The sequence below is a fragment of the Pelophylax lessonae genome, assembly GCF_965119305.1.
Source record: "Pelophylax lessonae genome assembly, chromosome: 4".
Classification (NCBI taxonomy): domain Eukaryota; kingdom Metazoa; phylum Chordata; class Amphibia; order Anura; family Ranidae; genus Pelophylax; species Pelophylax lessonae.
In genome coordinates, this window is record NC_138771.1 from 165,478,395 (window position 1) to 165,504,371 (window position 25,977).

Genomic DNA, 25,977 nt, shown 5'->3' on the forward strand with positions numbered 1-25,977 from the left:
AGGTCACGCCGGCCGCCATGTTTTTGGAGTCTTATGTCTCTTCTATGGGGGCGGCCATGTTTTGTGAGCCCAGCTTCCTCGTGGAGGGCTGGGAACGCCGGAAGGCATACACAGGGGGCGGAGCCACGCCTTCTGCCCGGGAAAAAGCAAACAGCTCCTTCCAGTCTGTGTAAGACAGACGCTGGCTGCAGTTTGTTGGAAACTGCACTGCATCGGTTGGTGAGCCTTGGGGGTCCCTCTCTCTCTCTCTGGGATCGAGAAGCAGGTACTCTGAGGGGCGCTATTGCGCTAGGGGGAGACACACAAAAAAAAAAAAAAAAAGTTTTTTTGTTTATTGCTGGCAAAGTGTCCTGTATTAACATGGACCCTGCCACTCATGTATCTCCTCCGGATCCCCTCGAGGGGTCTGCGGGATCCTCCAGCACCCCATTGACAATTGAATCTTTGTCAGCTATTATGGAAACTTTTGTGTCCCGGGTGGAAGTGGCTTGTCAGGGACAGGGCGCAAGAAAGCGACCCCCGCCTAACCCCTTATTATCTGAAACCTCGGATTCAGACTCTGAGCCTATTTCTGCAGTTGCAGGTACTTCATCTGGTATTGGTGTCTCGGGTCCTGTCTCTTCAGACAGTGAGGAGGATGTTTCGGCATCTGCCATAGCCCGAGAGGAAGCGTTGGTAAACGCACTCATTGTATCTGTTCAAGAGACTTTAAGGTTACAGGGTATTCCATCAGAAATAGCTGAAACTGAGATCCCTTTTGGGACTAAAAAGCGCATCAAAGTGGCAAAGGTTTTTCCATTGCCCAAATGTTTTGGCAATCCAATCGATGAAGAATGGCGTCTGCCAAAACGCACTTTTAATATTTCCAAACGCATTGACAGGCGTTATCCGTTTGAGGAAACCCTTATTAAGAAATGGACAGAACCACCTGTGGTGGATTCACCTATTGCTAGATTGAATAAAGCCACGGTTATTCCTTTAGAAGACGCTCCGTCTTTTAAAGATCCAGTGGATCGCAAGATAGAAGCTATGTCTCGCACCATGTTTTCCTTGATTGGATCAGCTTTCAGGCCAATAATTGCTATTGGTCTGGTTTCGCAGGCTGTAACTGAATGGACCAAGTGGTTACGCCGGGACTTAGAAGAAGTCCCTCAGGCGGTATCAGATTTGTTGGAACAAATGATACAGGGGTTACAGTTTGTATGTGATGCGGCGTTAGACGCCACTCCATTAATGGCGCGAGCATCAGTCTCAGCAGTGGTTCTCAGTCCTATGGCTAAAAGGTTGGATAGCCGACCAAGGTTCCAAAAAAGCATTGGCTAATATCCCCTTTTCAGGAGAGCGTCTATTTGGAGCCAACTTAGATGAGATCATTAAGGATCTCACCGGTGGAAAAAGCACCTTTTTACCGCAAAATTTTAAGGGTAAAGGAACTCGTCAAAGACGAGGGCCTTCTTTTTCTGCTCACAAGAGGTTTTTTCGTCCAGCGGGTGAAAAAACTAAGTCCTCCAAAGCTCCTGCAGGAGGCGTCAGGGGTCGGTGGTCGGGCAAGCAAAAGCCCGCCCCCTCCAGACCCGAAGATAAACCATCCAAAGCCTGAAGGTGCGCCCCCACCCATAACTGGGGTGGGGGGACGTCTTCGCCGGTTCCCGGATCCATGGCTTTCCAGAATCCCGGACAAATGGGTTTGCGAAGTCATAAAGTCAGGGATCGAGTTTCGATCTCTCCCACCGGCGCGATTCTTCCCTTCCAATATCCGACTATCTCCGGATCGTCTAGAAGATCTGCGGAGAGCAGTCACAGATCTACTACAACAAGGAGTGGTAGTCCACGTTCCTTGGACAGAACGGTTTCAAGGGTTTTATTCAAACCTGTTTACAATACCCAGGAAAGAGGGCAAAGTGCGTCCAATTCTGGACTTAAGAGCGCTCAATTCTTTCGTCAACATAAGAAGATTCAGAATGGAGTCCATTCGCACGGTAGCAGCCTTCCTGCATCCAGGGGATGTCCTAGCGTCCATAGACATCAAGGACGCCTATCTTCACATTCCCATTTTCGCAGGACATCAGCGTTTTCTACGCTTTTCCGTAGAGGAGAACCACTATCTGTTTGTGGCGTTACCTTTCGGTCTCGCCACGGCTCCGCGGGTCTTCACAAAGGTGTTGGCCCCTATGTTGGCACTTCTGCGCCAAAGAGGTATATCGATTCTAGGTTACCTAGACGATCTTCTGCTTCATGCAGAATCTCCTCAGACCTTGCTACAAAACATAGAAATTACTATGATTTCTTTACAGGAATTCGGGTGGCTGGTGAACCAGCAAAAGTCATTTCTGGTTCCCACCCAGAGGCTCGAATATCTGGGTCTAATTATAGACACAGTCAGGACGAGAGTTTTCCTTCCGGCAGGGAAACTTCGAAAGATTCAATCAGCAGTCCAGTTGTTACTGTCCAACAGCTGGTCTTCCCTTCGGACGTGCATGAGGGTTCTGGGGTTGATGGTGGCTTCATTCGAAGCAGTCCCATTTGCCCAGTCCCATACCCGAATTCTTCAGCAAGAGATTCTTCTCAGATGGAATCGGAATCCGGAATCCCTGGACAATCAGATACGATTGAGCAAACAGACCAGAGAGTCTCTGGTTTGGTGGCTTCGGTCTCCAATGCTCAGCCAGGGAAAGTCATTTCTGCCAATATATTGGACGATAGTGACCACGGATGCCAGTCTATCCGGATGGGGAGGAATTCTTGGTCAGTTATCTGTCCAGGGACTTTGGTCCCCGGAAGAATCCAGATTACCGATAAATGTATTGGAACTGAGAGCGATCAGACTTTGTCTGATTCACTGGACCGAGCAGCTCCAGGGCAGCCCGGTTCGGATCCAGTCGGACAATGCCACGGCCGTGGCTTATGTCAATCATCAGGGGGGCACCAAGAGTGTCCGAGCGGCCAAAGAAGTGGCTTGCATTCTTCGCTGGGCGGAACGATTTGTTCCAGCAATCTCTGCGGTGTTCATTCCGGGGGTGGAGAATTGGCAGGCAGATTATCTCAGCCGTCAGACCCTGGATCAGGGGGAATGGTCCCTCCATCCAGACGTTTTCCACCAGTTGTGCCTACGGTGGGGCACACCGGATGTGGATCTGTTGGCATCACGATTCAACAGGAAAGTTCAGAGATTCGTGGCTCGCTCCCGCGATCCTCTAGCAGAAACCGCAGACGCACTGATCGCCCCGTGGGGGCAATACCAGCTAATATATGCCTTCCCTCCTCTCGCGTTACTGCCAAGACTTCTTCGCAGGGTAGAGGAGGAAGGAATCCCAGTAATCCTGGTAGCTCCGGACTGGCCTCGTCGAGCTTGGTACGCCGACATGGTCAGACTGGTGGCGGACGTCCCATGGAGACTTCCTCTCAGGGAGGATCTACTGTCTCAGGGACCGATCTTCCATCCTGCTTTACGATCGCTGGCTTTAACGGCCTGGCTATTGAGACCCAGGTGCTGAAGGACAAAGGTTTGTCAGCTTCAGTTATTCCTACTCTAGTTGAAGCAAGGAAAGCGACTTCCAGAAAGATTTATTATCGCACATGGAAGTCCTACATTGCATGGTGTGAACCTTTGGGGTTCCGTCCTCGGTCTTATTCGATTAGTCGAATATTGGCTTTTCTGCAACAAGGGGTTGAGCAGAAACTGGCCTTGAGTACTATCAAGGGTCAGGTCTCAGCATTAGCCATCTTCTTTCAGAAGCCTTTGGCTACTCATTCCTTGGTGCGGAATTTCATCCAGGGGGTGCGACATCTGGCTCCGCCAGTGCACGCGCCGTTACCCCCCTGGGATCTTAATTTAGTGTTGTCGGTTCTTCAGAAACCTCCCTTTGAAGATATTAGGGAGATTCCTCTACCCACGTTGTCCCAGAAGGTGGCCTTCTTGGTGGCTATTACTTCTGCACGCAGGGTGTCAGAACTGGCCGCATTATCTTGTCGTTCACCATATCTGGTGGTTCATAGAGATAAGGTGGTTCTTCGTCCGAATCCATCCTTCCTACCAAAAGTAGTTTCAGAATTTCATCTGAATGAAGAAATTGTATTACCTTCCCTGTGTCCTAAGCCCAGTCATCCTCGGGAATTTGCTTTGCACTCCTTGGATGTGGTCCGGGCGATCAGGGTATACTTGAAAACGACAGACTCGTTTCGCAAGACGGATTCACTTTTTGTGATCCCAGATGGACCCAAAAAGGGGTTGCCTGCATCTGCCGCGACCATTTCCAAATGGATCAGACAGACGGTAGTACAGGCTTATTCTATTAAGGGTCGGGAGCCCCCGTTCCCTGTTAAGGCGCACTCCACTCGGGCACTTAGTGCGTCATGGGCCTTTCGCCATCAGGCGTCAGTGGTCCAGGTGTGCAAGGCGGCTACCTGGTCGTCGGTGCATACCTTCTCTAAACATTATAAAGTTGATGTAATGGCATCGTCTGATGCCTCATTTGGCCGCAAGGTTTTGCAGGCCGCAATTTGAGGAGACCAGTGGTCTACCTCGAGGGTTTTTTTCCGTTGGAAAATTTTTTCTTTTAGTCTCATTCTTTGTTTATAATGAGCCTTTAAAACTTCTAGTTTGGCACCGGTTGGGCCTACTAGATTGGATTTGATTTTGTCAATCCCACCCCTCATTTGTGGCACTGCTTCTGGATGTCCCAGCTCTTGAGAATCAAGAAGACTACGTCTGTCAATGAGCGATAGAGAAAAATGGATTTTTGTAAGAACTTACCGTAAAATCCTTTTCTCTTAAGCTCATTGACAGACGTAGTACCCGCCCCTCTATCATTGAGTTGGGTTGGGTTAAATTCTCTGTACTGCTTTAAACAGAACTGATTCCCTGTAGCAGAGAGAGGGAGGATATACCCTCAGGGACTGCCCCCTAGGGTGGAGCCAGAACGTTTTGTCATTCTGCCTAGTCCTACTCCTGCGGAGACAACATAACCCAGCTCTTGAGAATCAAGAAGACTACGTCTGTCAATGAGCTTAAGAGAAAAGGATTTTACGGTAAGTTCTTACAAAAATCCATTTATTCAGGGTGTCCGCCACTTGGCTCCCCCCGTGAGGTCTCTGTTGCCCCCGTGAGACCTCAATTTGGTGCTGTTGGTTCTTCAGAAACCGCCGTTTGAAAATACTTGTGAGATTTCTCTGCTCACTTTAACGCAGAAGGTTGCCTTCTTGGTCGCTATTACTTCTACACGCAGGGTGCCGGAGTTAGCTGCATTGTCCTGGTGTTAACCTTACCTGGTGGTTTACATAGTCAAAGTAGTACTTCTTCCCTATCAGTCGTAACTTCCTAAGGTCGTTTCTGGTTTCCATTTAAATGAAGACATTGTGTTGCCTTTCTTGTGTCTGCTGCGAACATTTCCAGAGGATCAGACAGACGAGCAGGACTGTTCCATTAAGGATCAGGATCCACCTTTCCCTGTTAAGGCCCATTCTATGAGGGCGCTTAGTACCTCTTGGGCCTTCTGTCATCAGGCATCAGTGATGCAGGTATGCAAGGCGGCCACATGGTCGTCTGTGCACAGTTTCACAATATTTTTAAAGTGGATGTGTTGGCATCTGTGATGCTTCTTTTGGCCGCAAGGTTTCGCAGGCCCCTGTTGGAGAGGTTTAGTCCTCTTTGAGGGTGTATTTATTTTTGTCAGGTGAGCTCCAGTTGTTCCTGGTTGAGCATGTTTAGCCTTTGGGAAGTGGTGTTTTTTCTTGCTGTGTTATTCCCACCCCTCATATTGACACTGCTTTTGGACGTCCTGTCGGTCAAGAAGATACGGAGCTGTGTCTGTCAATGAATGAAAGAGAAAACTGGATTTTTGTTTTACCATTAAATCCTTTTCTCTGATGTTAATTGACGGACACAGCACCCGCCCCTCTATTGAGTTCAGTTTTATGTTCTTTTGACACTGCTTGTTACAAAACTAAAGCCCTATAGCAGGAAGTGGAAATATACCCCCTGGGACTGCCCTATAGGCATGGTCAAATTTTTTTCCGCCTCGTGTCCTACTCCTATGGAGAGCAGAATAAACCCATCGGTCAAGATGATATAGAGCTGTGTTCGTCAATGAACATCAGATAAAAGGATTTTACGGTAAGACAACAATCCAGTTTTTTTTTTTCTTCAAAGTTGTGGTTCTTTTTTTTTTTTGTTTATAGCGCAAAAAAATAAAAACCAGAGGTGATCAAATACCACCAATAGAAAGCTCTATTTGTGGGGGAAAAAAACACATCAGTTTTATTTGGGTACAGTGTCGCATGACTGCGCAATTGTCAGTTAAAGCAATGCAGTGCCGTATCGCAAAAAATGGCCTGGTCAGGAAGGGGTAAAACCTTCCGGAGCTGAAGTGGTTAACGGAAACCTGCACAAACGTTTGTGGAAGGAGGAAGGGGGGCTCACACTGCTTTTGCTGTTTTCCTAAAATGCTAATCGTCTGGCTTTGAATCACTGACCTTCTGTATTTGTTCTTGCAGAGGCTGTAGCTAATATCATTAAGTTCTTGGGAATGCAACCATGTGAGAGGACTGACAAGGTACCTGAGAACAAGAACTCGCACGTGCTTTATCTATCTGGTAAGACAAAATCACCCTGGTTTCATTCCTTACACTACAAAGACAGTCAATTGGTTTTGTATCTGCCCCTTTCTAATGGGACATTGTATTTAGTATTGTAAGCAATATAACAGATTATAATATTTATGAAATATCAAATTTTGATCAATCCTAAATTATTTACTTTGTAAACTGCCATCTTAAAACCAATGCTCTTAACATAAATTGTCCTCTCTTTATCTTCCTTTACAGGGGTATATAGAGGAGGCCATGATGTGTTGGTGAGGGCCAAGCTTGCACTAGCTGATGGTGTCACTATGCAAGTAACTGTGAGAAGCACGGATGAGACGCCAGCTGATGTCATCTTAGCCACTGTAGGCTAGAGTCCTTGGAGATAACACATTTTCTTGACCAAAAACATTTCAGGACTTTAATCCATCTCCAAATGAATCCCTTAAATTTTTTTGCTTGCAAATCCTACAAATAGTAAACAACTGGTGGAAGAAGAAGTATGAAACAATATGACGTAAAATCTTGACATATTGACATACAATACTGTATTATTCCATATTTCTGCTGTCACCTCGTGTATTTCAGTGTATCTACTAAGGTAGGGCCTGGAGAGGTTTGCTATTGTTCTGAGGAAAAACTGTTTGTTTTTGTAGAAAATCAGACTATTTTCTGCCTCATGTTACCCTTATGAGGAAACTTGTTACATAGCTGTAATTATATGCAATGGGACATAGTAATGACCTCTCAGAAGACTGCAGTTGAGTAGTCAGTAATCACAGCCATTACCTCCAGTCATACCATTAGCTGTGCAAAAATAATGTACTTCATAATGGATTGATTCCATTATTCTCCCCAACTGCCCTGATTGAAATTTTGGACTTTCCTGGGTTATATTACACTTTCCTCTTTTATATCAATACAGTGAAAAGCATAATTTTGTTCACAGACTTTGTTTGTTTTTTTTAGTAAATTAAAAAAAAAAAAAAAAAAAAAACAGAATTTAGTGGACAAAACCAGACTTTTGTTACAGCTCTTTTCCAATGTTCCTATATGTTAGCACAGAATTACAGTTTAAGGGTTAATTTATAAAGAACAAATGTGACAGCTATTTTGCACAACCTAGCCTGTCACATTTTCTGCAGCATGTAAAGCCTCAAAAAGAAAAGTATGCAATGAGACTGGTAAAAAAAAGAGCAGAACAATGGCCATTTTTTGTGGAAAATAACTGAGATAGGAGAGGCTATTATAAGCATGGGCAAAGCGCTGGAGTGACTGGATTTATAAGGGCACAAATGTGAAGGGCGCATGTCTGACAGTGTGGTGGTTTGCGTAGCATGCATGGAAGTGTGAGTGTGGATGTTGAAGTAAATGTTTTATTTGTTGTATGTTGCAGGACAGGCAGGATACAGATGGCGTTGAAAAAAAGAGTAAGAATGGTAGGAAGCATGTTGGCCAACATTTCCACAAGTGATTTGTATGATGCTGGGGAGCCTGCACGGCAAAGCATTCATTTATTAACTATACTGGATATAATTGTGTATTTTTTTATAATATTTAGTACCTATTAAGATAAACTTGTTATTTAGCCCATCCAGGGCAAAGTAACAGGTTCTCTTAATGGCTATCTTCTCTGCTACTAATATCTTCCTCATGCTCCTCTACCACCTTGATCACCAGCTTGAGCCTTTCAAAATATGCGGTACTTATGAGTTTAAGGGAGCATGTGACCTTCTCCCCTCCACTGCAGTGCACAGTGCCAACACAGCTAGTTGGCAGGCCAGAGGACTGTCCCTTGTGAAGGGCACTTATTGCTGGCTACTGACCGATACAGAGCTTATATAGTGGAAGGAGTCCAGGAAAGGTAAGTTTTAGTTACAAAGAAGGTTAGCTATTTAGGGACTTGATAAAGTCTTAACAACACTTTTCTGGTGGTAGTTTTCTTAAGAACTACCTGTACCCTGTAAAACACCGGTTTCAGTAATATTACTTACATAGGTAACAAATTTAGGTAGTTCTAATTACCGCCATTTTGGAACCTGTTGCTATGGCAGTGAAAGACCTATTGTCAGTTTCAGATCAGGAAACTGACAGTAATTTAGACCCAGCTCTAACTTGGCGTACAGAAGTATGCCAGTACTCACAGGGCATGCCCTGTGTTGTTAAGCTGTCATGTAGCTTCCTGCATAGGGCTCTTTTCCTGGCCCCATTCAATAGGGGGATAGTAGTGATGTCATTACCCAGATATGGTGATTCCCATGTTTGGGAAATTACTTTTGACACTGGGTGGGCAGAACCTGATGGGGGAACTAAGAGACTAGTTCCCCATTAGGTCCACATTACTTTAGACCGGCAGTGCTCGGGAGTGGGCAGGTTGAAAAGCCACTATTGGACTGAATGGCATCTATGGATTCGCACACCACAGGGCACTATCAACAGCCAGGTGGAACTCATGGGGGAACTAGTCTCTCAGTTATTAATCCGCCTCCACCCACACCTACTACAAAACTCAGCTATGTGCCTATTAGTGACAGGAACAATGACTGGGAAGGGAGAGAGTGCACTAGTATGGACACCCTAAACTCAGTGCCAGGCACCAAGAGATTCATGTACCGGTCTCTGACAGGTACAATAGGGTGAAAGCACCAACAATTTAGTTTTGTCTGACACCCTTTATGAATTCCCCCCCAGTGACTTGTTTACTTTAAACGTTTTCCCCAACAAACAGCTGGATCTGGGTCCACAAGAAGTTACGTGAATAAACTTTTTTTTTTTTTTATGTTGAACTCAAAGGCAATTTTTTTCCACTTATTAGATCTTGATTTTTTTTTTTTTTTTGTCACCATAGCAACAAAAAGAAAAGGTCTTGATATTTCCACCAGTCCATTCTTGACAGTGCTGATACAGGCAGACTCCTTGATACTGTAAATAAAGGCCTTACTGATGCTTATGAGAGATGGGATGTTTTATTTTGCTAATCTAAGGAATATGACTTAGGACTTTGCTCTAATATAGAAAAACCTTTAACAATTTGTATAACTTATTTGTATGTTGTAAAAAATAAACTTTAAACCATCCAAATACTCTTGTCTGAGATCTTTCTTTGTACTTCTTGCCTGAATAAAAATGTTATAATTTTTGGGCATTGGGACATAGGTGCATATGGTAAAAATGTAACTGGTGTCACACTATTAGTGACCTGGAAAACTACAGGGCTCAGGATTTCTGTTCAGAACTGCTTTGTGGAAGAAAATGCTACTGCAGTGAATAACGCAGGAAGAATGGTATGGGCTATGTTTGTGAACATTTTGGGAAAAAAATGTCCTGGTTACTGACAGTGTAAGCATGCGAATGGTACATATAGTGATTTTCAAAACTGAACTTTAGGCAGAATAAAAAAGACCAAAAATCCATGGTCATGCTTCATATGTGCAGTGATGTAATTTCAGTCAGTACCACCTGCCCATTGGCCATTCATCATGGGACAGAAACATAAAGGTGTCAGAAGTTCACTTTTAGGGCTTATGGACACAGGCATTCATGTTAAATGCATTCTTTTATATCGGTATTTCAGGACACGGTATCCTAATCTCCATTATGATAAGATTGTGTTGCCACCTTTAGGTGATTGAGCACTGGTAAACCTCTACCCTTTTAGTCAAGACTTCAGTTTTTTTTGCTTGTGTCTTCGGTCATATCTGTACACAAATTCCCCTTGCCCTGCTACATCCTGTCTTGGGTGGAACTTCATGTTTCCACACTGTCCATTGTCCCGCATTTCCATGGAAAATTGGCAGGCAGAATTTCTTAGCCAAAATTATAACAAAATGTGTTCACTCTAGTGAACAAATGTGTATAGAAAAGAGTGAATTGAAATTAACAATATTTATTATCTAAACAAAGGTAATAAAACATAATACATATAATGCAGTGAGCTACAGATTGGTACAATGGTACATGTTGAATCTACCGTGACATTTAGGAGTGATGAGAAAGAAAGAAAGGAAAAAAAAAGTTCCACAAATCACAAAGTCCACACTGATGTGAAAATGTCAATCTTCGATAAGTGATCCAAGTGAATGATGAGTAACGCTGTGAATAGATCAACCACCACCAACATCAAGGGGGCTTACAAGAACAAATGGACCCAGTTTAGCATACGCCTATTGGGTCAATAGAGGCTGTGGTGTATATACACCTAGTATGGAAGGGGAGAAGGTAGTTGCAATCTTTCACACCCCTTTCCACTTTGCTTTCCGCACCCCTGAATGTTCTACTTTCACCAATGGAGACAGCTTAGTAGGGGGCCGCCAAGTCACAATGAGGCATGGATAAAGTCTTCTCCAATTAGATGAATAATCCGGAGGAAAAAATACAAAGAGCCTTCATATAGTGTAAAACCATACAGTAAAGAGTTAATTGAAGGTTAAGAACACTTACAATTATGTAGATAAAAAGCGCTTTAAATACAATTTTCTGTAGACCACATGGAATGCAATGGCACAAATGGAGCTCGACCCAATGCGTTTCGTCTGACAAGACATCATCTGGGATATGATGGATCTTGTTAGACGAAACACGTCGGATGGAGCTCCATTTGTGCCATTGTGTTCCATGGGGTCTACAGAAAATTGTACTGAAAGCGCTTTTTTTATCTATATAATTGTAAGTGGTGTGAAAGATTGCAACTACCTTCTCCCCTTCCATACTAGGTGTATATACACCACTGCCTCTATTGACCCAATAGGGGTATGCTAAACTGGGTCCATTTGTTCCGGTAAGCCTCCTTGATGTTGGTGGTGGTTGATCTATTCACAGTGTTACTCATCATTCACTTGGATCACTTATCGAAGATTCACGTTTTCACATTAGTCTGGACTTTGTGGAACTTTTTTACCTTCTTTCTTTCTCATCACTCCTAAATGTCATGGTACATTCAACGTGTACCACTGTACCAATTTGTAGCTCACTGCATTTTATGTATTATGTTTTTATTACCTTTGTTTAGAGAAGAAATATTGTTAATTTCAATTATTCACTATTTTCTATAAACATTTATTTGTTCATTAGAGTTATCTAAGATACACTAGTGCCACACATTTTGTTATCATTTTGTATACAGACTGTCTTCTGCTGTGCTGACAGCTGTCCTTTGACTTTTCAGCATGGTATTATTTGGTATTTATACAGATTTTCTTAGCCGTCAACTGTCTTCGGGGGAGTGGGCTGTTCACCCTGAGCTATCTTGTCTGCTTTGCAGAACTACAGTGGAAGGAATTCCAGTGATTTTGATTGCCCTGACCTGGCCCAGGAGAACTTGGTACTCCAATGCTGTGAAGTCGTCAGTGGACTCTTCTGGATTAATTGACTAACTTTCATAGGGCCTGTTCTTCCATCCTTCCTGACAGTTGCTGACTTAAAGCGGTAGTATACTCTGCTATTTGACTTTTACCTACAGGTAAGCCTATAATAATGCTTACCTGTAGGTACAATTAATATCTCCTAAACCTGCACGGTTTAGGAGATATTCAACTGCGGACGTCTGCGGCACATGTGCTCTAAAGGTCCGGCGGACCTTCAGAGCTCCTTGCCAAATCTTGCTGGAAAGTGAAACTCCCACGCGCAGGCGGAGTGACATCATGGCGGCTCCGGCCACTCACAGCGCCGGAGCCGCCGAACCAGGAAGAGACGCCGAGGGAGCATGTCAGCTCCCTCGGCATTGTCCAGACGACCGTGTTGGGTCTTCGTTCTAAGGTAAGTATTTCATAATGAGCTAGTATGCGATGCATGCTAGCTCATTATGCCTTTGTCCTGCAGGGTTTGTGTTTTTTTTTTTTTCCATGAGTATACAACCGCTTTAACAGCATGGCTAATGCAGCTAGGTTTCAAAGAGATGGACCTCTTATTAGGCCATTTCTACCCTGCTGCGACTTCCATGAAGATGCATAACAGGACTTGTAAGTCTTATTTTGCCTGGTGTGAAGCTTGGGGTTTTCACCTTTGCAAGAATGTGGTTAGCTGCATTCTGGCTTTTCTCCAGTCTTGAGTTGACTTGGGACTTGGCCTAAGTACAATGAAAGGTCAAATTTCGGCCTCAGCGGTCATTTTGGTTAGAGACTGATTGCTTCACAATCTTTGATGTGGGCCTTTGTGCAAGGCATAACTTACATTATTTCACCTGTTAAGATTCTGTTGACTCCATGGGACCTCAACTTGGTACTATTTGTTTTGCAGAAATCTTCATTTGAATCCATCTGGATATTCTGTTTTTTTTCTGGTTGCCATTAGTTCGGTAGTTTCAAAATCAGACACTTTTTCCTGTTAGGAACTGTTGCTGGCGCTTCACCATTACAAGTTGGTTTTATGGCCTCAGCCATCCTGTTTGTTGGTTTCTTTGTTCCAGCCCAATTAGGACTTTGTGTCGCCATCCTTTTGTTCTAATGCCCCATACACACGTGCAGATTATCTGCAGACTTTTGTCTGCAGACTTACCAAAACCATATAATATGAGGTCAAACCTAAACACTTTCAATTTGTATGCAATCCGGCAGGCCCTTGCACTACATAGAAAAGGTAAGTCTGCAGACAAAAGTCTGCAGATAATCTGCACGTGTGTATGGGGCTTTAGCCTCCGGCGCTGGGGGACAAAGCTCTTCACACCATGGATGTGGTTTGCGGTATCAGGTATTATAATTGACTGCTTTAATTCGTTCGTTGGTTTACCTCTTCATGCCTCCTAAAGGCCCAAGGAAGGGTCACGCAGCTTCCAAGTCTGCCATTTCTGGATAAAACCGTCTGCTTTTTTCTCAAGATAATAGTTTGAGGAAAAGTTCCACCTTTTTGGTAAAGGCCTATTCCATTCCACCATGAGTGCTGCTGCCTCCTGAGCTATATGTCATAAGGCTTCTCTAGCTCAAAATTTTAAAGCTACTACCTGTGGGACTTTCTGCAGTATACACTACCTGGTCGTTGATTCATACCTTTTTATGCAGTTTTCCAAGTGGATGTTTTAGTTGCTGAGGACACTACCTTTGGTTGGCATGCTTTGCAGGCTGCTGCACAAGGTTCTAACCTATCCTGGTTAAGATGTTGGGATCTTAGGGTTAGCTTGTGACTGTGCTTCCCTCTCATCATATGCTTTGGGACATCCCTATCATAATGGAGATGCAATTCATACTTTTTACTTTCCCCCAATGTGATTTTAAAGGCAACAAAATCTGTTGCAATGGAAAATTTACTTTATTTACAAGATAAAATGTATTTTTCTCTTAACGTCCTCTTGACAGTTGCCGCCCAATGGTATTAGCCTTCACTAATGGGTAATGGCGCACTCTGCAGGAGCAGGCTAGGCAGATAATTGATTATCAGGTTAATACAAAAAAACGTTTGTACCTCAGCACGCTACTAGGGGGGCCATCCCTCAGCCATTACCAGAACCCAATCTGATATTACTTCAGTTTCATGCTGCCTAGCGTCAGGAGCAGAGCTTTACGTCTTTTCCTGATAAAGACCTAGCGTCTTGGCTTTCTTATATATTTTTTTTCAGAATTTAAGTGTTTTCTCTTTACACACTAGAATTTTATTTCTTCTCACTATCACTAGTTCATCGGGGATTCCTTTCCTGGAGGACTACACGTGACTGCAGAGCTGGGCCTCGGACTGGGTATCATAGATCCTTATGGAGTCCCAGCCTGCCAGCGAGCGTCGCAGGTTACTGGTACGCCCAGGCCCCGCAACGACAGTGCCCCTCCATATGGGGACGAGCCTGCAGAGCTGCGCTTCGCAGAGGATGTCTCAACCCGGATCGCCCGCGTGTTGCCAGCGTCTCTCCTTGGCTGACGGCACCCCCACTTAGGGTGGGAGGTCTCCCGTTTTTGAGTGGTGCCCGCTGCTGGACTGGTGAGTACTGAACCCCCTTGTCCCTGGGGATGTTTGGGGAGTTGTGGGCCCATTCCTAGGGGATAGCAGGGGGTGGTCTCTGTAGGATCCCTCTTCTGGCCAGGTTGGCGTTTTTCCCTCCCCTCCCTGCCTCCACTGGGGGCGCTGCATGGGGAATGTTGTGGGGGTCTCCCTGGGGTCCCTGCTAATAGCCAGAAATGTGTTTGGTGCATTTATTTTGCAGCCGTTTGGAGCGGCTGCCACTTTAGTGGTTTGCAGATTCTAAGCTCTGTGTAATACAGCAGCCATGTGAGAATTCTGCTCAGGCTCCCGTTCGGGCGTCATCTTGGATGTGGGCAACATGCCTAGTAAGGGCAAGCGGTCTATTTCCCTGTGACTTTTGTCATTGACTTTCAATAGGCACCTTTTCTTGAGGGCTGGCCTCTAGTGATGTGAGGTCACTTCCTCTTTCTCCATTTTTTTTATCCTGTGTAACATGGGCTGACAGACTGGGGATTTTTGCTTATATCTCGGCCATTATTCGACCAAATCAAATTCTTTTTTTTGCTAGTGTGTTTTCTCAAGGGGTTCTTTCAGTTCCTGCAGATTTCGGAGGGGGGGGGGCACCCATATCTGCTGCTCTGGTGACTTTGGCGTCCCAGGTGAATCTGCTGATGTTGGCACGCTCCTCCATAAAAATTGGCCGGTGCCTTCCCAGTCCTCTGACTCTGAGCCCGAATTGGTTGCAATGCACGATGGTCCCCCTGAGGAGTCCCGGTCCTCCATGTTGAGGGAGAGGAGGAGGGGGAATCTTCCTCCTCGGTTGCGCGAGAACAGACTGTCGGGTCAGGCATTTTTCCTGCCCGGTGGATTTTCACGAGATTGTGAATGGTCAGTGGCGGCGCATTTAGCGCATGTTGGTGGTGCCTAAGCGTTTTTCCACCCGCTCTTCGTTTTTCGAAGGCGGTAGACGAACATTGGTCGGTGTCCCCAAGCAGGGGATCACACTGTGTCTAGGCTGAATAAGTCCACCTTGCTGCCGGTAGGGGATTCCTGGTATTCGGGGATCCGGCTGATAGGCGTGTGGAAGCGCTTGACCGCCACATTTATCTAGTGCCGGGTTCCCTGTTGCAACCTGTGTTTTGCCTCAGTGTTAGCCTCTCAGGCGCTCATGACATGGTGCAAGGGGCTTCGCAGCAGGATCAGCTCGTCCACACTGCGAGCTTCCTGGGCGACGCGGCTTTGGACGTGGCTCTGTTGGTCGCCCGGTTGTCGGCGGTGGGGATTGCGATCCACCACATTACCTGGTTAAAGTGCTGGTCGGTTAACCACGCGTCCTAAAAGACGGTGTCTGAGGTCCCCTATGAGGGGGGGTCGTCTTTTTGGGGTAACTCTAGATGAGTTGATTACGGGGCTCACGGGAGGTAAGAGTATTCGTCTGCCCCAGGTCACCAAGGGAGAGCTCCCCCGTACGCGGAGGGAGCCCCCCTTTCAAGACTCAACATAATTGCCTTTGGGACACAGGAGAAGGGTAAACCCTTCCGCCTTCCCGGTGGCCATGAGGAGCCGTAGTCGGGTAAGCCGAATGCCGGTCAGTCTGGTTCGGCGTCCCAGTCCACCTCTCCCTAAAAGGGAAGCCCTCCCTGTTGTCGGGGTGGGGGGGACGTCTGCTTTCTTTTCAGGAACCCTGGTTGTCCGGCATTCAGGACAGGTGGGTTCACGAACCAGTTCGTTCAGAGCACAAGATCGAGTTGATCTCGCCCCGCAGACAGGTTCTTCCCATCCATTCTTTAGCTGTCCCCTGATCGTCTCAGAGATCTCATGGGGGCCGTGCACGGTTTGCTTGCACACAAAGTCATTGTACCCGTTCTTTTTCGGAAAAAAGTTTTTGCGGTTTTGACTCCAACCTGTTCACGGTGCCCAGGAAAGAGGGCACGGTGTGTTCGATTCTTGACTGGTAGTCCCTGAACTGCTTTGTGCGGGACGTTTAGGATGGGATCCATTCGGACAGTGATGGCCTCGTTGAGGCCTGGGGAATTCCTGCACGCCTTGCATGATGCATCTCTCCACATCCCTATTTTCGAGGGTCATCAGAGCTGCTTCCGCTTCGCGGTGGCTGGGGAGCATTACCAGTTTGTGGCATTGTCTTTCGGTTTCGCTTCGGCTCCCAGGGTTTTCACCAAGTTGTTGGCTCCGGTCTAGCTTTGCTGCGTTTACGGGGCATTGTGGTCCTCGGTTGCCTGGACTACCTCTTGTAAGGTCGAACTCATGTGTAACCCTGCGGCCTTCGTGAGGGGGTCAGGTGGGGACACATTGCATGCAGGGTCCATACTTAACCAGAAGAACCCACCAGCAAAATTTGCAAAAAAAATTATAAAAATTATTATTTTTTTTTAAAAGAGCAGCGCTACAGCTCCCCCCAGAGGTCAGGCACACACTAATGAACCCCCACAGAGAGAGACTACCCTCACTAACTCGTCCCCAGATAAGCAAACGGATTAGGGAGGTCTCAGCGATGGCACAGTGAAAGGAAGTGAGCCAGGAAGCTGCCTGGGGTGAAGGGGGGGGGGCTACTCCAACCAAAAAATGCCTCCAGGCACACCCACCAGCCTTCAGAGCAAAGAATCCACTGCAAAATGACCAAAAATGGGTGTACCAAGATGGCCGCCATCATAGAAGCAGACGAGGCTACAACAAAATGGTGACCCCGCGTGTGAACGCAGTAACCAGGGCCCTCCTAACACCATCCAGCTTGAGGAACCCAGCGAGGCCCCCCCCCTCGATCGGCCGAGTGCCGCACTCCCCAAAGCCCCATGCGGCCTGCAAACAAGGTCCCAGGTAGGCCCAAACAGTCCGCCATGTGGGGGAAGGGGGCACAACAGGACAAAGGGAAACCCAGGAGTGTGAGGGTCCGACCATCCCAGGGAGGGGCTCTGGTCCAACCCAAAATCCGCCAGGTAAGGGGGGGGGGAACGTTTACTCACTGTACCAGGAACACAGGCGGATGCCATCTCCTGACAGGACCCCTCTCCACCGAAGTGTGGGGGCTGTCGGCCAAATGGGAATGCTGCGATATAGGCCTAGACCCTGTCGTGTGCGACCTGGCAAGACGTTTAACTCGCAGGGCCAGTCCCCGTTCAGTGGGACTATGTTGCGGCCGACCCAGCGTGGAGCTAAGGCCTGCACGCGCTCGCTGGCCAGACTGGGGTGACCACTGAATCTACATATCCAGCCCGTCGCCCAGTCTGGCATAGTTTCTTGAAGATCTCACAGGAAAAAATTCCTGAGAAAAAGGCTAGCTAAAAAAATTCTACATAAAAAAATGCTTAAATGCCAGGACCAAAGATCCCAGCAAGGAACTAGGTCCTTACTCCTGACTAGGCAGGTTAAAACTGACATCCTATGCAGGAAGAGAGAGGGGTGTACCCTCTGGGACTGCCCATAGGCGTAGCCAGAACTTTTTTCTGCCTAGTGTCCTACTTCTGTAGGGGGCAGTATAACCCTACTGATATGGATCAGAGGACTGTGTCCGTCAATTAATTTAAGAGAAAAGGATTTTGCGGTAAGTCAAAAATCCAGTTTTTCTGTATAGGCCGACGGCCATTTTGCGCTAGTCTGGCATTGAATTGCATGGCAGCCATTACTGTGGAGCCTTCTGGGCGTCCATTTTAGCTGTAAGAGCCCCTCCTTATCCCCTGGTGCTGACTCCTGGGCCTCTTTCCTTCCTGGAGGCCGCACATGGAGTGTTTTGATACTGGTGCTGCCGGTGACTGCCTGGTGGGGGTGGTGAGTCTGGTGGAGTCCTCTCCCTCTCTCTGCTGCTGGATCGGGGGATGCTCAGTGGCTGGAGACCGGGCGGGGTTACCAGCATGGTGGGGGTGTCCCTTAGCAGTGTTTTTTGCACTTTTGTGGGGTACTCTTATTCCTCATGGAGTCCTTGGAGCACATTTCCCCACCTGACCCCCTCTCAGAGCCTGCGGGGCCCTCCGGGTCACAGCCATCCATTGATGCACTGAGCGATCCTGGAGTACTATGTGTCCCGGGTGGAGGTGGCTTTTGGGCGGCAGGGTAGTAAAAAGCGGCCCCCCCCCCCCATTTCCCCTGCTTCATCTGTCTCCTCAAATTCTGAATCTGATCTGGCCACCATGGACAGGGCCCGTCCTGAGGGGTCTGCAGCCATGCGCTGAGTTCTCAGATAGTGAGGATGATTCCTCCACTCCTGTAGCCACGCATGAAAAGGCGCTGGTAGACACACTGATTGTGTCTGTGCGTGAGACTTTGAAAATGGAGGACGCAGCTGAAGCTGCGGCAGAGGCACCGGTTCCCTTTGGCACTTATCTCAGTTGGCATGCGTTGGACCAAGGGGAGTGGTCCCTTCATCCGTTTCCTTCATATTTTGACAGATTTGTCGCAAAAGAGTGGAAATGTCCAAAACGTTCCTTTGTGGTCCCTAAGCAATTTACAATGAAGTACCCATTTGAAGAGTTCCTCCTTAGGAAGTGGACTGTTCCACCAGTGGTGTATCCCCCGGTTTCTAGGTTGAATAAGGCAACCATGATTCCGGTACAAGAATCGCCTGCTTTTAAGGATCCAACTGACAGAAAGGCGGAGGCTGTGGCCCACAGTATGTTTCTTCACCATTGCCCTGGTGTCACAAACTCTGACCGTGTGGGCTAAGCTTTTATGCTGTGACCTGGAGGGTGAGCAGGTCCCCCCTGCCTTTGCGGAGCTGGTGGACCAGTTGGTCCAGGGGCTGAAGTTTGTGTGATGCCCCTTTGGATAAGGCTCCCCTGATTTCTAGACTGTCGCTTTCGGCAGTGATACTAAAGCCTCGTACACACGCAACGATTAACGGCCGACCGATCGTCCGACTTTTGTCCAAGTTGTGTTTTGTTGGTTTTCTCGGCCAACAAAATTCTACTTCAGAAGTGATGTCATGTGTTGGTTAGTTTTCTTTGTGTTTTTTCTTCACTGAGCATGCCCAGACTTGCTCATCAGATTTTTCCCTGTCGAAATCTGCACTGACTGCACGAAAATCAGCCGTTATTTTATAGTCTGCACACCAGATTTTTTTTTCGCCCGAAAAGTCGGAGTTGGTTGTCGGAAGCATCATACTAACAAGCCGAAAATCGGCAGATCGGATGTTGGCCGAAAATTCCCTGCCAATTTTTGACGCGTGTGTACGGGGCTTTAGGCGTGTTTTGTGGCTCAAATGTTGGTCTGCGGACTAGACCTCTAAAAAAAAAAAAAGCCTTAACTGATCTTCCTTTTCAAGGAGATTGCCTGTTTGGAGGTACCCTGGATGACATAATTAAGAGTCTCATAGGGGGGAAGAGCACCTTTCTTCCGCAGGCTAGTAAGGGTAAGGAACCTCATTGCAGATGTGGTCCGTCCGTCCTCGGCTCACAAGAAGTTTTTTCGTCCCTCGGGGTCAGCTGACAAGGGTTCAAAGCCTTTTAAGGCCTTTTCGGGAGGATCAAAGCGAACTTGGACTGGCAAGTCCAAAGCGGGTTTCTCCAGACCCGCAGGCTGGGCTCCTTCTGCATGAATGTGCGCCCTCACCCATGCATGGGGTGGGGGGGGATGTCTTCGCTGGTTTCTGGACCCGTGGGCCTCTTTTGTGTAAGACAAGTGGGTCCATGAAGTAATACGGTCCGGCTACAAGATCGAGTTTCGTTGCTAACCTCCGGAGAGGTTCTTTTCTTTCCAATGTGCATCTGTCCCTGGACCAATTGCAAGCCCTCTTTGGGGTGGTGCAAGACCTGTTACTTCAAAGGGGTAATTGTTTTGGTTCCAACTACAGAACGTTTTCAGGGGTTTTAACCTGTACACGGTCCCGAAGAAGGAAGTGAAGGTGTGTCCAATTCTGGATCTCAAGGCCCCGAACTACCTTGTGTGGGTACAGAAGTTCAGAATGTAGTCTGTTCACATGGTGGTGGCATCCTTGCATCAGGGGGAATTACTTACACATTCCATTATGTGTCTGTCACCAACGCTTCCTCCGCTTTGCCGTGAGAGAGGAGCATTATCAGTTTGTGGCTTTACCCTTTGGTCTCGCCTCTGCTTCTCTTGTCTTCACAAAGGTGTTGGCTCCAGGACATTGTTACGTCAGTGAGGAATCCCAGTGCTGGGCTATCTGGACAACCTTCTTCTCTTGTGAGCAGTCTCCTATTGCTCTGATGGACTACGTAAACATCACTATACAGACTCTGAGGGAGTTAGGCTGGCTTCTGAATTTTCAGAAGTCTGCTCTAGTTCCTTCCTTGAAATTGGACTATCTGGGTCTGACTCTCGACTTGGCTCTAGCCAGAGTGTACCTTCCTCTGGACAAACTCCAGAAGTTGAATGCTGCCATTTATCTCTTGCTGTCCAGCAGGTGGTCATCCCTCTGGACTTGCATAAGGGTGCTGGGCCTGATGGTTTCTACCTTTTGAGGGAGTCACATTTGCACAATTCCATACGAGGTCCCTGCAAAGGGGTAATTGTTTCGGTTCCAACTCCGGAACGTTTTCAGGGGTTTTATTCAAACCTGTTCACAGTCCCAAAGAAAGAAGGCAAGGTGTGTCCAATTCTGCATCTCAAGGCCCCGAACTACCTTGTGCGGGTACAGAAGTTCAGAATGGAGTCTGTTCACATGGTGGTGGCATCCTTGCATCAGGGGGAATTACTTACACATTCCAATATATATGTCTTTCACCAACGCTTCCTCCGCTTTGCCGTGGGAGAGGAGCGTTATCAGTTTGTGGCGTTACCCTTTGGTCTCGCCTCTGCTTCTCGGGTCTTCAAAAAGGTAGGTGTTGGCTCTGGTGCTGGCGCTGTTATGTCAGTGAGGAATCCCAGTGCTGGGCTACCTGGACGACCTTCTTCTCTTGCGAGCAGTCTCTTACTGCTCTGAAGGACAACGTGGACATCACTATACTGACTGAGGGAGTTAGGCTGGATGTGGCTGGCTGAATTTTCAGATGTCTGCTCTGCTTCCTTCCTCAAAACTGGACTATCTGTGTCTGACTCTGGACTTGGCTCTAGCCAGAGTGTTCCTTCCTCTGGACAAACTCCAGAAGTTGCATGCTGCCATTCATCTCTTGCTGTCCAGCAGGCGGTTGTCCCTCTGGACTTGCGTGAGGGTGCTACCTTCGAGTCAATCCCATTTGCACAGTTCCATACGAGGTCCCTGCAAAGGGAGATCTTGGCCAAATGGGACCAAAGTGTCCAAAGTCTCTAGACAATCAAATCTGGCTGAGCCAAAAAACAAAAGGGTCTCTGATCCGGTGGCTTTTCTCTCCAGCTCTTCGCCAGGGCAAATATTTTTTCCCCCTGTATTGGACAGTGGTCACCATGGATGCCAGTCTGTCCAGGTGGGGAGGTGTCCTGGGTCGGAACTCTGTTCAGGGAGTTTGGACACTGGATAAGTCCAGATTCCCAATCAATGTATTGAAACTCTGAGCGTTTAGGCTGTACCTGAATCACTGGATGGATCGCCTTCAGGGGTGTCCGGTGCAAATCCATTCGGACAATGCCACAGCCGTTGCTTATGTCAATCACCAGGGTGGAACAAGAAGTGTATTGGCAGCTCTGGAGGTATCCGTCATTCAGTGGGCAGAACGTTTTGCTCTGGCCCTCTCCACCGTACACATTCTAGGTGTGGAAAATTTGCAGGCGGATTATCTCAGTTGGCAGGCATTGGACCAAGGGGAGAGGTCCCTTCCTCCGGAGGTGTTTTATCAGTGTCTCTGGTGGGGCACCCTGGAGGTGGATCTGTTGGCATCTCGGCTCATAAGTATATGGCACAGTCACAGGATCCAATAGTGGATGCCATAGATGCGCTGGTGGCCCCCTGGGGCCAGTATTGCCAGATTTACGCCTTCCCTCCTCTCAAGCTTCTGCAAAGACTCTTGCACAGGATCGTGGCAGAAGGAATTCCGGTCATTCTAGTGGCCCCGGATTGGCCTTGCCAGTCTTGGTACGCTGACCTGGTGTGGCAGGTTGCTGACGCCCTTTAGAGACTACCTCAGGTAGGATCTGCTGTCCCAAGGGCCAATTCCCCTATCCTGCTTTACGCTGGCTTTGACAGCTTGGCTGTTTAAAGCCAGGTGCTGAAGGATAGAGGTTTGTCTGGGTCAGTGATTCCCACACTACTGAAGATGGGGTTGAGCAGGAATTGGTCTTGAGTACCATAAAGGGTCAGGTGTCGGCCTTGGCGGTCTTCTTTCAACGACCCTTGGCCATGCACTCCCTGGTGCGTACTTTTATTCAGGAGGTTCGATATTTGCCTCCACCGGCTACCCACTACCACCTTGGGATCTCAACTCTGTGCTTTCAGCTCTACAGAACCATCCCTTTGAAAATATTTGGGAGATTCCTCTGCTTACGCAGTCCCAGAAGGTGGCCTTTTTGGTGGCTATCACTTCTGCGTGCAGAGTGTCAGAATTGGCAGTGTTGTCTTGTCGCTCCCCTTATTTGGTGGTTCACAAAGATAAGGTGGTTCTTCGCCCCCGTTCGTCGTTCCTTTCAAAGGTGGTCTTTGATTTCCATCTAAATGAGAACATTGCCTTCCCTGTGTCCCAGGCCAAAACATCCTAAGGAAATTGCGTTGCATTCCCTGGATGTGGTTAGGGCTATTCGGGTGTACCTGGCAGCTACGGAGTCTTTTAGGTAGTCAGACTTACCATTTGTGCTTACGGATGGGCCACAAAAGGGAATATCTGCTTCTTCTGTGACCATTTCTAGATGAATTAGACAGACAGCGACTCAGGCCTATTCGATTAACGGTCAGGTTCCTCCTTTTCCTGTAAAGGCACACTCTACATGGGTGCTCAGTGCTTCTTGGGTCTTTCGTCATCAGGCATCAGTAACGCAGGTGTGCAAGGGGGCTACTTGGTCGTCGGTGCACACTTTCACAAAATTTGTGTTGTGATCTGCAGATGCATCTTTTAGCCGCAAGGTTTTGCAGGCTGTTTAAGGGGGCTCGTTCCCTCTTTGGGGGTGTAATGTTTTTCAGGTGGGCTCCAGTTGTTTTGGTTGGGCTCCAGTTGTTTTGGTTGAGCTCCTGTTACCTGGCTGGCTATGGTTTAGCCTTAGGAATTTTTTCTTGCTCTTCCCATCCCTCATGTTTGACACTGCTTTGAGATGTCCCAACGATCAAGAAGATCAGGAGCTGTGTCCATCAATAAACAAAAGCGCAAATGGGATTTTTGTCTTACTGTAACATCCATTTCTCTGATGTTTATTGACGGACACAGCACCACCCCACCCCCCCCCCCCTCTATGGAGTTGTATTTTCTTCTGACACTGCTTGTAACAAAACTGAGTACCTATAACAGAGAGGGGGAGTAAACCTCCTGGAACTGCCCATAGGCGTAGTCAAGTTCTTTTTCTGCCTATTGTCCTACTCCTGTAGGGGCAGTATAATCCAATGGTCAAGAAGATCAGGAGCCGTGTCCATCAATGAACATCAGAGAAATGGATTTTACGGTAAGTCAAAAATCCCATTATTCAGCTAACCGCTTGATGTTGGCTGTATGCATATATGTGGCTGCTCAGGGGGTGGGCCTTAATGCCGATTGGCCACATCTATGTGGCCCTGTTGAAATAACTTACCGTGCAGAGAACACACTCCCAGCACATTAGCTGGCGGGGATCGGAAAGCTCTCAATGCATTCTTGCGATCGGGAGCTTTCCGATCATGTGACCGCTGTGACAGCCAATCACAGTGGTCACATGACCGGAATGCCCGCATCCTGGATTTTAGAACTTTTGAAGGGCTGGGAGGCGGTCGGATTGAAGAGGTTAAAAATCAGTAACATACTATTAATGGCTGAGTAGTGTACAAAATATTAGAGAGTAGCTAACCCGAATAGAAACCCAGACTCTAGACATTTAAATTATATCTTTCTTCTATGGTCTGTAGGGATATGAGAGGCATTATTGTGGAACTGTATGCTGAAATCAATTTTAATTGAATATACGTTTTATTGTCTCCTGTTATTCTTCATTGTAGGTGCCTTTTGTATGTGGAGGTATACAGCTTTCTATCTCCTGTGTAGTATTTTACAATGTTGTTTGGTACTTTTTTTTTTTTTCTCTAAAACTTACAATAAAAAATATTGGAAACAAATATGTTTTATCATGTCTATAACATAAAGTAAATTGTTTTTATTGTACCATAGATTGTGTTGCCCTAAAGTCCCATTACAGGAAAGTAAAAAGTAGGAATTGCAATATTGAAGGGGCAGTGGAGACTCCACATACAGGTGCATCTCAAAAATTAGAATATCATCAGAGTTAATTTATTTTAGTAAACCAATTCAAAAAGTGAAACTCCTATTTTATATAGATGCGTTACAGACAGAGTGATATATTTCAAGCATTTTTTTTTTATTGTGATGATTAGACAGCTAGTGAAAACCTAAAATTTAGTATCTCAGAAATTTAGAATATTACATAGAACCTATAAAAAAAAAAAAAAAAGATTTTTAATACAGAAATGTTGGACTCCATGCACTCAATACTTGGTTGGGGCTCCTTTTGGTTGAATTACTGCATTGAAGCGGCGTGGCATTAAGGCGATCAGCCTGTGTCGCTACTGAGATGTTATGGAAGCCCAGGTTTCTTTGATAGCGGCCTTCAGCCTATCTGTATTGCTGGGTCTGGTGTCTCATCTTCCTCTTGACAATACCTCTCAGATTCTCTATGGGGTTTGGGTCAGGCTAGTTTGCTGGCCAATCAAGTACAGTGATACCATGATCATTAAACCAGGTATTGGTACTTTTGGCAGTGTGAGCAGGTGCCAAGTCCTGCTGGAAAATAAAAATTTGCATCTCTATAAAGCTGGTCAGAAGAGGAAAGCATGAAGTGCTCTAGAATTTCCTGGTAGAGGGCTGCACTGACTTTGGACTTAATAAAACCGTGACCAACACCAGCAGATGACATGGCTTCCAAAATAATCAATGACTGTGGAAACTTCCACTGGACTTCATGCAACTTGGGTTCTGTGCCTCTCCACTCTTCCTCCAGACTCTGGGACCTTGATGTACAAATAAAATGCAACATTTTCCACAATTCGTGATAATTTAGGGAGCCACTGCATCTGCTGGTGTTGGTCCACTGTGTTCTATCAAGTCCAAAGTCAGTACAGCCCTCTACCAGGAAATTCTAGAGTACTTGTTGCAGGTTGAGGGAGATATCAGCTCAGGGGTGGCAGTGCTGGAGCAGGCGCCCTCCCCCAGCTGCCAGGGGAGTGGCGGCTCCAGGAAGAAGGGGGGCCAAGATTCAGGAAAGGTTAGACAGGTTGTGGTAGTTGGGGACTCAATCATCAAGAGGACAGAGAGGGCAATCTGTCGAAAAGATCACGGTAGCCGGAAAGTATGTTGTTTACCGGGTGCTCAAGTTTGGCACATTGCAGATCGGGTAGACAGATTATTGGGCGGGGCTGGGGATGACCCAGCGGTCATGGTGCATGTGGGCACTAATGACCAAGTAAAAGGAAGGTGGAGGATCATAAAGAATGATTTCAGGGACTTA

The 25,977-nt window shown here is 46.9% G+C and overlaps 1 protein-coding gene across 1 annotated transcript in view; it reads left to right on the top strand.

Moving 5' to 3' along the window:
* Positions 1 to 7,396, top strand: part of COPG2 (COPI coat complex subunit gamma 2) — a 120,071-nt gene extending 112,675 nt beyond the window's left edge. The window contains exons 23-24 of the mRNA XM_082255985.1: positions 6,493 to 6,591; positions 6,823 to 7,396. Of these exons, the coding sequence (XP_082112111.1) occupies positions 6,493 to 6,591; positions 6,823 to 6,953 (230 nt within the window). The 3' untranslated portion in view covers positions 6,954 to 7,396. The remainder of the gene's footprint in view (positions 1 to 6,492; positions 6,592 to 6,822) is intronic.
* Positions 7,397 to 25,977: the final 18,581 nt, after the last annotated feature.